We start from the raw sequence: 14,335 nt of genomic DNA, 5'->3' as shown, positions 1-14,335 counted from the left end.
GATTATAATCACAACCTTTAATTTGAAGATGAGGAGAACCACCATATTTAATCTGATATAATACAGAGAGTTGGGACAGAAGAAAATTACCAAAGGTCATGGGATTGATGGAATTGGTGAAGTTTAGAACTAGAGTTTCCATTGTTTCTTTGTCAGAATATTGTCCGCTAATATTTTCTTTTTTTACATGTGACTAAAGGGGAGGGCGTGGCTTAGAGATTCTAAAACAAAAGGATTTAGGCCCAAAGTCGCACTAGGCTATAGCCCTTGTGTATAGATGAGGCTCAATAGTTGTTGTCAAAAATATGGACGACGGTAATTTTTAAAATCAAACAATTGTAAATATCAGTAATTTGATAGTAGTTTAGACGAGTTGGCTTTAATGTAATTGACAAAATTTACGTTAAATGACGGTAATCTAACCATTAAACATCAAAGATATACAGATATTCATGTATGGCATAAGAGGATAGGAATGACATTGATCGAATTTTAAGAAAGAGTAACGAAAATGATGAGTTTGGATATAATACATGGCATGCCGTGTGCTGGACGGCCGACAGCACAAGGCCCCTTAAAAAATGGGATTCCTATAAAACATTTTTGCCCAAGAATTATAGCAGTAAAAAAGTTCTTTTATATGTCTAACGGACGCTTTTTGAGCTTTATTTTGAAAAGATTTAGAACCTTCTTTTCATTTTTCACATAGTGGCCATCTTTACTTAAACTAACCAACTTAGCACATAAACATGGAATCTTTTATTTTCATTTTTGTTCAAAATGAAGTGGGTGTTGAACATAAAAGGCCCTACAGCATGGGTGAACAAAAACGCCCTCGACTGAAATTCCCTTCCAAAGGCCCTACAGCATCTCCTCCTCCATAACCTCCAGCAAGCCACAGAAAAGCTGCCTAAATTCCAGGGGATATACCCAACTGAGAAGGAGGGTCATGCCTAAGAGGCTTCAACCCAGTCATAGCAGCATTCAAACTGAGAGTATTGAAGTCGTTGGGGGTAACAAGATCTCCTTCTAGACTACTCAGAAACCATACGCCTCTTTAAGTCTTTGTTCCTTGGTTACTTATTTGAAGAAGAAAGCATTTGTCTTTAGGAGGCAATTTGGATTTCCATATGAAGGAACAGCTGGGAATTCTCATTTGGGAAAATTCAGCAAATGGGCAGACTTGACACTGAAGTCTCCAGAAGAAGAACCTCTTGATCCATTTTCAGTGAGAAATAAAAACACTACAAATGCTCTTGCATTAAACCAAAATTTTTGAAAGTATAACCAAAGTGTAGCTTTACCAAAGGCACCAACCTTTATGCAACCAAAGTGATTCAGTATGTTTTTGTTTCATGGAGAAAGAAAACCTTATTAACAATCACAGTAAACTACAGATACTCCGAAAAAGAAGTCCTCCACAGCAATAAACAAAGCTTACAGATACTCTGACAATCTTATTCAGTACTAGGTTGTTTCTAAAACAGATCCTCTAATATAGATTAACCAAAAGACCACTTGAACTTTTCAAAAACAGCTGCTTTCCGATCAGCTAGGCTAGAGTCAATGCAAAGTCCCAGAACTCAGAGGACACACACAGAAGCCCGAAGTCTGTTCAACGTATTGCCCCCATTCGACGCATTTCATTTCCTTATATCTCATACAACAACTTGGAGAATGATTGCATATGTTGAGATTGCAGAGAAATGGCCACCGATAAACTTCCATCATTTGTTGCACTTGGTAACACAAAAGCCAACCCCTCATATCCCATTCCACCAGGCCCCATGAAAATAGGTCGACCCCAACCGAAATCAGCATCATAGATCGGCAGCCTAGACCAACTAGTTATTCCAAGTCTCGGGCACCTAAAAGTATGAGCTCCGCGAACAAGGGGTGACAGGTCAGGCTGAAGTTCAAGATAGTCCAGTGCTGATCTAAGATAATCGTTGTCCATACGCACAACAGTATCATGAATACAGCTTGCAGCATACCATGTTGGTTTTGATTTGAGATCCCCTGCTGCAGCAATTGGTGCGCCTGCAAAAACCACATTGCCAAAGAAACCAGGTGGGAGTGGGGGTTGCAGTCTGGACCTTCCATCAACTGCAATATGTAGTTTGGTCTCTTGATCATCAGGAAGTTCACGTGCCACAGATGCACATCTCCAAACATGGCCTGCCAACATCTCATATGTGGTATAGTTGATTGTGTTCCCATCTTCCTTAGACTTGGCTTTCAAGATGTTGAGCTGCTCCCTTGTCAATCTAAAAATGGATACCGTTGCGCTCTCATCACCTACAGCTTTTGTACCAGTTTTAATGGGTGGATCGGGTTGGTATTCAATGTGATCGAATGCAGGCTGTGGTGGGTATCGGGCACGAAGTAATGTCCTGTCAATGAATGGTGGAATTGTCAGGTCAAGACCTCGAGCAATATCAGACCATGTATTTACAAAGTGGAGACCAGAAAGGCCATCTGCTACACGATGTTCCAGGCCAACACCAAGTGACACTCCACCACATTTGAAGTATGTGACCTGATGCATAAACAGAGTAAAACCCGAACCATACTTTGTAAGTTTAAGTCATATCCAGGATGATATTATGAGCAAGAGAAATAAAAGAAGGGGTGAGCACTTGGAATTGTATAGTGGGGTAAAACTATTCTCTAATCCACCAAAAAGAAAACGCATCCACTCAGATATAACAGGAAGACAATAACTTGGCTTAAAGAATTAGGGCTTGTCCAATATAAGTCCCTACATTTTCTATTTCCTAAACATATACTCATCATTCTATAAATCTATATATAAAATTCAATTTCAAATTTAAATGACCAGTATGATATAAGAAGTCATAATATTCCTACGTTTTTACATCATTGTCACTAAATTTCATATTTTATTTATAATTTATTTCAAACATTTTATTAACTACCATAATTGTAATTAAAACTCCCTATTAAGCTCATCTAAGTGGCAACAAGTAGACAGACGAATGCAGGTTGGACTCGAAGTATTGAAGAATCCATACAAACTACAAAGTAAAGAACACTCGTCAACTGTCGAATTGTCTCTGTCCCTCAATGCATCAACGGGTATCGTTTTCATAATTATAAGAAGAAAACAAAATAGTATGTGGTTTGAAACTGCCCAACAATGTCTCCACCCAAACTGCTCCACGTGTCTTCATTATCATTTATAGTATATATTAATTGTTCCTTTCTTTGCGGGGATTATTCTACTGTTTTTGGCCGGTGGTTCTCCAAATTCTATTAACTGATACAACGTGAAACAACAGGACAAACATTTATGCTTGGAATCAAGATTGGCAGCTTAACTTGTATACGTAAACAACAAAACTTTTCGCCTGTGAGGAAAAGTAGTTTCCAAAAGTACTAAAGTAGATAGTTGAAGTAAATGGACTTGACAGCAGCATATAAATCAGCCAGTTGATATTGAGGAAAAGAAGATCCCATCTAATCACAATAGACTCGTTTTTATTCAGTTAAACTCCATCTAATCATAATTACCTGGATATTAAAGTGTCGCACATGCTCTAATTCTTCCGAAATACATATTTTAAGAAGAATGCTGCTATTTTCACCTTATGTCCTATTTTTCCCCCTATCTTATTCTCAAAATTTTAAAGACAAATTTATCCTTATGTAAAATAACTTCTAAGGATTGAAATAAATTCTTCTATTTGTGACGCTTCTTTTATCATTTTTTTGGACTCTTCATCCTCTGTTTGCTTAATCAACACCATTTGATGTTCATCTTTAATTCAATCTTGGTCAGTTTTATCTAGGCAAGTAAAATAAGGTTCACTCTCTGAAACATTTGTATTTTTTTTTTCCAGCTGCTTGTTATTTTGCACGAGTTTGCCAAAACATGTGGTACTGGAATTTTTATGCTGTTGCAGTATCATAAAAACAGGAAGAGCTCTTTTGAAACTACAGAAATAAAAATTGGAATATCGCAGTGTAGGGGATGTTGGGTGAGTTATTATTATGCAGGCTTCATTTGAAATTTATGTAAATAAATAGGGAATTAATTTGGGCAGATAATGTTAAAGCAAAATTCAATTAGGAGAAAACAAATTTATGGGTTTTACAGATGGGTTGGAGGGATGGTGGTGATGGCAGAGGAGAGCAAGAGGTTGGGGGTGACTTGGAGAAGAGAGCTTGATTAACTTTTTTTTCATTTAATTTTGTAAAAGGTATTCTAGGAATAATAGAGGGTGAAAAAATATAATTGTATTTATTAAAATTTATATATTGAATAGGAAAATAAGATGAGTGAGAAAATAGAGAAATAGCATCACTCTTTAGGTAATATAGTCTCTCTGTCGGCATAGTTAATATTTTTTATTAATTCAAATATTAATCAATAAATACAAATATCATTTCATGATAAAGTGTGGCAGTGCCACCAGATGCTTCTGCTTTCCTCTTTTTTTGTGTTTTTTGTTATCCTTTCAATTACCAAATAAATAAAATTTCATCATCAACTATCATTCAACCAAGTCAGCTGGGTGAAATGTTGACCGAAGCGTTTAATCTACGGTCAAGATCAAGTAATGAAACGACACTAGCGATTTTAAACATACCTGCAACACCAAGAGGGGATAAGTTGATATCCCTGTCGAATAATCAACGGCTGGGATGAGCTTCCGGAACTCGAGAGTCGGCGCGAAGTCGCCGAAATCGTCGATGGTTGAGCCCGTCTCAGCCACGACAAACAGCGCGCCCTCCGAATTGCAGTCGATCTCGCCGCGGCCGTTGCCTTCCATCCCGAGGCGCCCCGCCAACGGGTAGAAGGGCACGAGGGCCTTGCTTAGCGCCTGCTTGAGCACCTGCGGGTCGAAGAAGTTGTTATGATGACCGTGCACACTGTTTTGGTTCTGCCTGTAGAAGTAGACGCTTGGCGTGTGGTTGCCCAAAATCACAAGGTCCAAGTTGGTCATCCACAGCACCTGCCTCGGCGTCTCCTCCGCCGGCTTCACCAACGTTGACTCCCTCACGCTCACGTTGACCACCGCCATCTTTTTGCTGGGCCTCACCTCACCTCCAAACCAAACTATTTATCTAACCTTCTTTGCAGTGAAGAAGGCAAAGCACGTCTCTGTATACCGACGTTGTAATAACATCCATATATGTAGCGACTGAGCAAGGACAAATTTGTGTATGTGCGGGTACACCAGGGTCCCATCCCATGTAGACATATTTTTCAATACATGTGACATAACATAAGACATAAATACTATGTGCCTCAAACATAGAAAAATTATTGGTTTATAGCTTATAGTTTACGTGGTTAAATAGTAGTAGTTAAGAGCATTTCAAACCATAATTCTGCTCTCTCAATGTCAACTCTATAAAAATACAAAATTAAAAAGCAAAGTCTAAACGTCCCTTCTAAGATTATGTATTATTTTTCTAATCAAAGTAGAGTCAATTAATATAATAGAGTTCACCCTCTAATTGAAAAGAATAATTTTATACTTATTAGATTTTTATCACGTGATGTGATAGGTAGATATCGTATTCATTCTCACCCCCTGAGCATTTTCAAATAAAGACCCTTGTCAGTGTCGAATTGTCTCTGTCCTCAATGCATCAACGGTATCAATTTCACAATTATAAGAAGAAAACAAAGTAGATCGTGGTTCGAAACTGTTCCACGATGTCCTCATTATTATTTAGGTGGCATACTCACTTGAATATTAATTGTTTCTTCTTTGCGGGGATTACTCTACTGTTTTTGGTCGATGGGTCTCCATTGGGAGTCGGACCTCTCCTTTATGGGAAAATTCTACCATTAGATGGGACCTCTCAGCCTGACAAAATCACACGAAACCTCATTTAAAAGGTTTGGACTTTTCAAGAAATTATAAAATGTTACGGTTAAGTGGTATGATTTATTTTTGTGTTATAATATAGATAAACATATATGATTGATATTCTTCTTTTTAGAGAATAGTATCAATAACTTATGCTTGGAACCAATAACTTATGCTTATTTATTTGATTTACTATTCCTAAAAAGTAATACTTCACCACTTATTTTAAAGAGATTCACTCCATGAAATTATCATTTGAATTGGCTTGTCTTGTGTTGGAATTACTAGAGATATAGTATCTTAAGTTTTACAAACAAAAATAATTGAAAATGAAATTGGTGATCTTTAGGGATGGGAATGGGCCGGTTATAAGTCAAGTAAGGAAATACCATTTCTAATCGCGTGTATGAAATTTTGGTGAAAACTACACGCAGAATCCAAAGAGTCTCTGAATTTATTTAAAATATAAAGAAACTGCAAAAAAGACGTTCAATAAACCTGCCCTAAGCTGAGCCTTGCAATCATTCTTTATACTTGGATGAGATTTAAGAAGATTACTTGACTTACTTTTTGATTTGTCTTATTGGGCACAAGAATAGTAACATATTTGAAATTTCCATCATCTCCAGTTCTTGATGATCTCCTTATCACTGGAAACTATGATTGCCTCCCATATTGTTTGTAATATGTGATCACCTCATCAACACTGTCAAAAATCATTCTAACTCGAGGGTCTTGTACTTTTTCTTCAACACTCATTACAATGTCATTATTTTCAGTTTCATCCCCATTATTTTCCTTTTCAATCCCATTAAAATTCATTTCAACTGCATCATCATGTTGATTATTGTCTAGTCTTGCAGAAGATTCTTCCATTCCTAAAATTTTAGTACATAAATTTAACATACAAGTATACATAATTTACCTAATTTAACAGAACGCATACCAAAAATAAAGGAAGCCATACTAACATGATTTTCAAGAGCGCAAGATCATAAACAAAGTTCTATACTAATGAAAAGAATTATCTTGATCAATTGGGCTATTGTTGTTGATCTGGCTAGTGTCCTATGATTCGCTGGCTGATATTCTAGTGCCCATTATCGTGCTTCTCAACAACTGAACTAAATAAAAGAGTACGTTAGTAATTCTAAATAGAAAATCCCAATAAATAAAAAAATTGATAGAAGAAAAAAAAAATCTGAATTTCATGCGCCAACGGTAAAAGAAAATAATAATCTAATTTCACTTCGTTGACGTCAACCACTTTGGGCTGGAGCCCAACCAAGAATTGCCCTTGGACTTGCCCAGACTAGTGGGCCCCAGGACTTGCCCGATCTTCAGGCTGCACGCTGGAGGGCCTAACCTGAGCTTCGAGGGGCTGTGGACGGGGCGGTGGAGGTGCTCTTAGATGTGCCAACATGGTTGGGCCCAAACTAATTAGTCTTGCCAGTATCAAACCCTCCATTTCTATCAAAGTCTTCATTCACTTTTCTTAACGTGTCAAACCGACAGCCTATGCTGGGACCTCCAGCTCCCTTGTTTCCTCTATCCTTAACCCAACTTTTCGGTTTTCTCCTATTTTGAACAACCATCCAAGGCCCTCTCAAGTTCTCAAAATCACCTTCTTTTTCCATCACAATATCATCTTCTAAAGATTCCTCAGCTCCTACTTTATATTACTCGATTTTATTTATTTATTTATTTATTTTTTAAGTTATACCACTCGAAGTTGAGCGACCGACTTTAATAGTGCACTATATATTTGTGAAGAACAGGTATGGAGAATTCATTATAAAAAGAAAGGGCAGGCCTAGCTTATTTGGGTTAGATGTAGACATTTATTGGTCCCATCCTTTGCCTTTCGGTCAATAAATGCACTTGTAGGATTAAGCTACCACTTCTGCCATTCAAATCAAAACCAAAGTATGTCCACTTGAAACAATCAGCCAAGGGCCCAAACAGCTCATCAATTAGGTGTTGTGTTGCACTATTAGTTTTTACTGTTAAAGAGACTTGACGGTAAGGACTAATGGTGCAACACTACATCTAATTGAGTGACCTTTGTAACTATTTTTTAGAGTTGAGTGACCAAAATATAACTTTGACTATAGTTGAGGGACCATTGCTACAAATAACCTTTATTTATTTATTTTTTGTTATTTCGTTTTTATAAATATTTGGAATGAATTTTCAAGTTTATCCATAGATTTAACGAAAAAATAAACAGACTTGACGAAAGGGACTACTAATGTAACACCATACATAATTATGGGATCTTTGCATCTATTTTTGGAGTTGAGTGACCAAAATATAACTACGAGTATAGTTCAAGAACTATTGCTTAAGAAAACCAAAAAACATCATGGCCCTTCCCTCTCACCTTCCTGATCAATTTGCATGAAAAGTATGGGACCCACGTAACTGTCAAATCAAGACATTCTGTAGTAGGGCTCGTATAGCTCGGCCCAAATTTAATGGGCTTGGGCTGGGCAGGGCCGGGTTTTAAAAAGAAGAGAGAAAATATATGGCTTGGCCAAGCCGGATTTTTTTAGAAAATTCAAAGTCCAAGCCCAACCCATGGGCCAAACTTGAGAAAGCCCATCGGGCCGGGCAAGGCTAAGCCCAACTGGTCAGGCCTAAATGGGCATACTTCATTAAAAAAAAATTATAAACTTAATCATAAGGGCATTTTAGTCCAAATTTAAAATTAAACTAACTTAATTCCAATATTTTCACATCAAACCAAATTCATAAAACACCAAATAAAGTCACACAACTTAATAAGATTTTCCAAAAAAATAATAAAACAAAGTATTATTTTTGAGGTTATTACATAATTAGACCGTAATACGTTTTAAAAAATAATAAGTATCAAATTTTTTTTTTTAAAGGATGGTATGAATAAATATGCAAATATTTGGTGATGTGTTCAAGAAAAGCATGATTATATTTGGTGGTACGATTATGTTTCATGATATGATTATATTTGGTGATGTGATATGTTGTTCATCTTATTTATATATATAATTGTTGAATTAATAATTGACACAAATTAATGTGTTAATCATCCAATTATAAACTAGGAATGAGTAAAGAAAAGTAAATGAAATGAAACAAATTATATATGTGATTTAATCCTAAACCTAAACTCCTATTTATACATAATTATATATGTATGTGGGCCTAACGAGCCAGGCCGAGCTTTCTTGGGCTTAATCAGGTTGGGCTGGGCTTGAGACACCCAAGCCCAAGCCTAGCCCAGCCCAAGGCTGGCCAAGCCATCTCAAAGCCCATAATGGGCCGGGCCGGGCTTTTTTTCGATGGGCCGGACAAGCCCCTATCGACCCATGAGCCCACAGACCAAATAATGAGGCCTATTCTATAGTGACTTCTTCACAGATGTCATCTAGCGAAAATTCTAATATGCTCTGGTGTATCAATACTTATACATCAAAGCTTTTAACCGTTGGATTTAAAAGTTTTGATCTAATGGCTCAAAATAATTTGTGAAGAAAAATCACTAAAATCACCACACACAAAAACTGGATAACCTGCTATAGTGGGTTTCTTTGCCTCCCACCCGCGAAAGCTTGCATTTCAACCTGGAGATGGAAAATTTACAGAGCTGGGAAAAGATGAATGTGGGATATTGCAAGCTCAGTCCCAGAAACTCACACCAAAAACCATGGCTTCTCTTCCTTAGGTACCCACCCACCCACCTAACCGACGGAAACCCCATCTTCACCGGCAGCCAAGCCTTCTCTCTCTTCGAGCTCTCAAATCGGACTCAATGCGGTCAGATCTGAATTTCCAACCATGGGAGACGGTAACGAGTGCGAGAGAGACCTCGACCTTCTTCGTTTGCTGCCGTCTCTTCCTCTAGTCGTCAGCTCAACTTCGCAACCATGGTATTTCTCTATCCAATTCTCTGTTTGTTTCCTCTGAAACTGACATGAAAAAGAGAAAGAAAAGTTTGTTTGTTCATGGTTCTGATCTGTTACATTTGGTTTTTTCTATCCTAGATGATCCCAGAAAAGAACAGGTGAGAAATCTCCAAAATTGTAATTAATAAAACATAAAATAGCAGGGTTAATTGCATAACCCTAACTCCCGCCACTCTCTCCTCTTCTCTTCTCTCTTTCTCTTCTTAAAACCCCTACCTCTGCCGCCGCCGAACCATTCCGATTAGGTGCTTTTAAGTAAAAGGTATTGATTTTCTACTTGCCCTCTTTTGGGTTTTCTGTTATGAATACTTCCAAGTGATTTGTATGTGAAAGTCTCTTCTTTTGTCTTCAGAAGCTGATAAGGGTTCCTAACATGTCACTGCACCTGAAACTAGTTTATTTGTAAAACCCCTGCCATTTTGTGTTAATCTCTTTACTGGGAACTTAATGATAATGCTTTGTTTAGGAAAGCCACCATCCCCAAGCATATAATATAACTCTATTATGGGTAATGATTAATTAAGTGTTTTTTTTGTTTGACAATGGAAAAATCAGAGCGATTATTTTCTCTTAAATTTTGCCCAGAATAAAATTTGTATTTGATGTTGGGTTTTACCTGCTGTTCTAGTGTTCTTTTTTTTCTTTTTTTTTTTTTCATTTTTGTTCTGTCTAATGTGCAGGAAATGGCTTCTGATGATGATCGAACCCCAGTGAAGGCCGTGGCGAAAAGGGCAGATATAAAGAAGAAAAAGAAGAAAAAGCATAGACATAAAGACAATGATTTGGACAAAGACTTCATTAACCCCGACTCCTTCCATGGACACCTCTCAGTGGCCTATCCTTCTCAAAACCTATGACCGCCTCAATGTTCGAACTGCACACTACACCCTAGTGGCGGTTCTAGAATTTGAAAGTCGATTGGGCAAAATTTATATATTAAACTCTATGATACGAGTGAATTTTATTAATAAACATAAAAAGATACACATAGTTCTCAACACTTGACAAGTGTCCATGTGCAGAGGCGGAGCCACAGTGGGGTCAATGGGGTCGCACGACCTCTTGGAAGCCATGGAAATAGGCTTAGAGGTCCCTTGGAGCTGCTGGTGCGACCTCTTGGAGCTGCACACCAAGTGGTCGACGAAATGTCTGAAAGAAGAAGGAAGGTTCGCAGGCTGAAAAAGAAGAAGGCTGACTGGCGTGCGAGTTTTTTTTTTTAAACAACCTGGGCAAAACGACGTAGTTTTGGCTCAGGAAAGTCCTTTTGGCTCAGGGAATTTTTTTAAATGACCTGGCCAAAACTACGTTGTTTTGGCACAGTGAATTTTTTGTAAATAACCTGGCAAAAACGACGTCGTTTTGAGCCAGGTCTGAAAAAAAAAAATAATGACCAACGTATCCTCCAGCCATTGCTTTTCCACAAACCCAATTCCTCCATTCCAAAACTCCCAATTTTCTTTTGTTTTCTCCTCCTCCAACCCTAAGTTCCCAACTCAATTCCCACCCCACACCAACCCCCCCAAAACCTTCAACTCAATCCCCTCCCTGGCTGCCACAATTGAGGTGCCTTTGTGCTACCGTCGTCGTCGTTGTGGTGGTGCCGCTAGCTACTCTCTTTGTATTTGCTCATTGTTATTGTGAAATTTCACAATTCAAGTAAGTTTTAAATCCTATGTTACTATGTATGATATATTTAATTTAATTGAAACCTAATTCATATTTATTTTGATTATATTGGTGGTTTGATTATATTATAATTTTTTATTTTCATTATTTTGTATATGTAGAATATATTTAATTTAATTGAAATTCAATTCATATTTATTTTGATTATATTGATGGTTTGTTTATATTGTGAGTTTATATTTTCATTATTTTGTATATGTAGAATATATTTAATTTAATTGAAATCCAATTCATATGTATTTTGATTATGTTGATGGTTTGTTTATATTGTGAGTATTTATTTTGATTGTTTTGTATATGTAGAATATTATGGAACGGTTTTTTAAGAGAAAATCATGATCAGGTTCGTGTAGTTCGGATAATGTTGATAGTTCAAATAATGTTGGTAGTTCAAGAACTCCAAGTTCAAGACAAAGTCAGTTATATGGTGTTTTAGGTAATCTTCAAGCGGACCCTGGATTAAGAACTCGAATGATAGATTATGATGCTAATATGAGAGATGAGGTCCGAAGATCATATCTACAAAAAAGACCTTGTCAACCTAGAGGTCATAATTTCCCAATAACTAATATGTCAGGAATTAATCAACGTTTCATTCCCCAATGGTTTGATGAGTTTGATTGGTTGGAGTATAGTATATCTACAGATGCGGCATATTGTCTCTATTGCTATCTCTTTAAACCAATTTTGAACAAGTGGGTAGTGAAGCTTTCACTGAAGATGGATTTAAGAATTGGAAGAAAGGGAGAGGAAGATTTAAGATGCATGTTGGACCGGTTGGGAGTGTTCATAATAAGGCTAGAGAAGCTGCTACAAATTTGATGAATCGAAATACACATATTGAAACGGCAGTGAGCAAACACTCCGACCAAGCTCGTAAGGCTTATCGCACATGCTTGAATGCATCAATCAAGTGCACTAAGTTTTTATTGCGACAAGGTCTTGCTTTTCGTGGCCATGATGAAAGTGCCACTTCAAGCAATATGGGAAATTACTTGGAGCTATTGCAATTCCTTGCAGATAATGATGATAAAGTTAGAGAAGTTGTGATGGAAAATGCTCCTGGGAATCTCAAATTACTAGCTCCTTGCATTCAAAAAGAAATTGTGAATTCATATGCCCTTGAAACACTTGATGCTATCATGGATGGTCTAAAAGATAAATTCTTTTCAATATTGATGGATGAAGCACGTGATGTGTCGGTGAAAGAGCAAATGACTATGGTATTGCGTTATATGGATAACAAAGGGCATGTAATTGAAAGATTTGTGGGTATCCAACATGTTACTGACACTACTTCAAGTTCACTAAAGGATGCTATTGACACATTTTTTTCTCGCAACGATTTGTGCCTTTCCAAGCTACGAGGACAAGGTTATGATGATGCTAGCAATATGAGAGGTGAGTTGAATGGCCTTAAAACAAAGATATTGAGAGAACAACCTTGTGTATATTATGTTCATTGCTTTGCTCATCAACTTCAACTAGCTCTTGTTGCCGTAGCAAAGAAAAATATAGACATTTGCCTCTTTTTTTGCAACTACTAATAGTGTGGTTAATCATGTTGGAGCATCTTGTAAGCGGCGTGATTTACTTAGAGGGCAACTTTATGAAGAGCTTGTGATAGCTTTTGAACATGATTGTCTTATAACGGGGCGAGACTTAAATCAAGAAACAAGTCTCAAACATGCCGGTGACACATGATGAAACTCATACTATGGTACCTTGATTAGCATCATTTCTATGTTTTCATCAGTGGTTCATGTGCTTCAAATGGTTATTGATGATAATCCCAATGAAAATGCGGGTGAAGCAAATAAGTTAATGAGAGAAATACGTATTTTTGAGTTTGTGTTTCACCTTTTCTTGATGAAAGCCATATTGGGACTCACAAATGATTTGTCACAAGCATTGCAAAGGAAAGATCAAGAAATTGTGAATGCAATGACTTTAGTGAAATCATGCAAGGAAAAGCTACATTAGATGAGGAATAATGGGTTCGATACATTGGTTAATGAAATATTTTCTTTTTGTGAAAAACATCATATTTATGTTCCTAACATGGAAGAGGCATTTATACTTCCAGGGAGGTCAAGGCGTAATGCTCCAATAAAGACAAATCGTCATCATTATCGTGTGAAGCTCTTTATTTATGTCATTGATGAAAAAATTACGGAGTTAGAGGATCGCTTTAATGAGGTAAATACCGAATTGCTAATTTGTTTGGCATGTTTGAGTCCGAAAGATTCATTTATAGCTTTTGATAAATCAAAGTTACTTCGTCTTGCTCAATTTTATCCTTAAGACTTTTCGGATGAGGATCGTTTGGCACTTGAAGATCAACTTGAGATTTATATCCATTATGTGCGTTCTAGTAGTGACTTTTCTCAACTGGAAGGGATTGGTGATCTTGCAAAAAAAAAAATGGTGGAAACAAGGATGCATCAAGTATTCAATTATGTGTATTTGCTCATTACATTGTCTTTAGTTTTACCGGTTGCAACTGCTTCAGTGAAGAGAGCATTTTCTATCATGAATATTGTTAAGGGTCCACTTAGGAACAAAATGGGAGATCAATGGTTGAGTGATAGCTTGCTTGTTTATATTGAGAGAGATATTTTTGCTTGTATTGAAAATGAAGCTATAATGCTTCGTTTTCAAAATATGAAACCTCGTCATGGACAATTATAGCTTGTAATATTGTTTCCGTTATGAATTATGAATGAAAATACTATGATTTCATTTTCAATATGTTTTTCCATCCTAAATTTTTATTTGGACTTTTACACTAAGACCCCTTGTGGTAAGATTCATGGCTTTGCCACTGTCCATGTGCATAACCATAGTTATGCCCAC

At 37.0% G+C, this 14,335-nt stretch overlaps 2 protein-coding genes across 2 annotated transcripts; one reads left to right on the top strand and one right to left on the bottom strand.

Annotated features, from left to right (window-relative positions):
- Positions 1,237-5,179, bottom strand: LOC18781918 (shikimate O-hydroxycinnamoyltransferase). The gene is made up of 2 exons (XM_007215334.2): positions 4,614-5,179; positions 1,237-2,539 (listed from the first exon to the last, which is right to left on the bottom strand). The coding sequence occupies exons 1-2, from the start codon at positions 5,046-5,048 to the stop codon at positions 1,652-1,654; spliced, it is 1,323 nt and encodes a 440-aa protein (XP_007215396.1). The 5' UTR covers positions 5,049-5,179; the 3' UTR covers positions 1,237-1,651.
- LOC109947961 (zinc finger MYM-type protein 1-like) lies at positions 12,241-13,462 on the top strand. Its single transcript, XM_020559844.1, has 2 exons — positions 12,241-12,880; positions 13,236-13,462. The coding sequence occupies exons 1-2, from the start codon at positions 12,241-12,243 to the stop codon at positions 13,460-13,462; spliced, it is 867 nt and encodes a 288-aa protein (XP_020415433.1).

This window comes from Prunus persica, chromosome G3 (genome assembly GCF_000346465.2).
Source record: "Prunus persica cultivar Lovell chromosome G3, Prunus_persica_NCBIv2, whole genome shotgun sequence".
Lineage (NCBI taxonomy): Eukaryota > Viridiplantae > Streptophyta > Magnoliopsida > Rosales > Rosaceae > Prunus > Prunus persica.
This window is presented reverse-complemented; position numbering and strand designations above follow the sequence as displayed.

Excerpts from the sequence above, each read along its gene's own strand:
- LOC18781918 (XM_007215334.2), bottom strand. The coding sequence starts at position 5,048 with ATGGCGGTGGTCAACGTGAGCGTGAGGGAGTCAACGTTGGTGAAGCCG. Across the intron at positions 2,540-4,613 it reads ATCCCCTCTTGGTGTTGCAG|GTCACATACTTCAAATGTGG; the intron begins GTATGTTTAAAA and ends TTTATGCATCAG.
- LOC109947961 (XM_020559844.1), top strand. The coding sequence starts at position 12,241 with ATGCATGTTGGACCGGTTGGGAGTGTTCATAATAAGGCTAGAGAAGCT. Across the intron at positions 12,881-13,235 it reads TGATGCTAGCAATATGAGAG|TGGTTCATGTGCTTCAAATG; the intron begins GTGAGTTGAATG and ends TGTTTTCATCAG.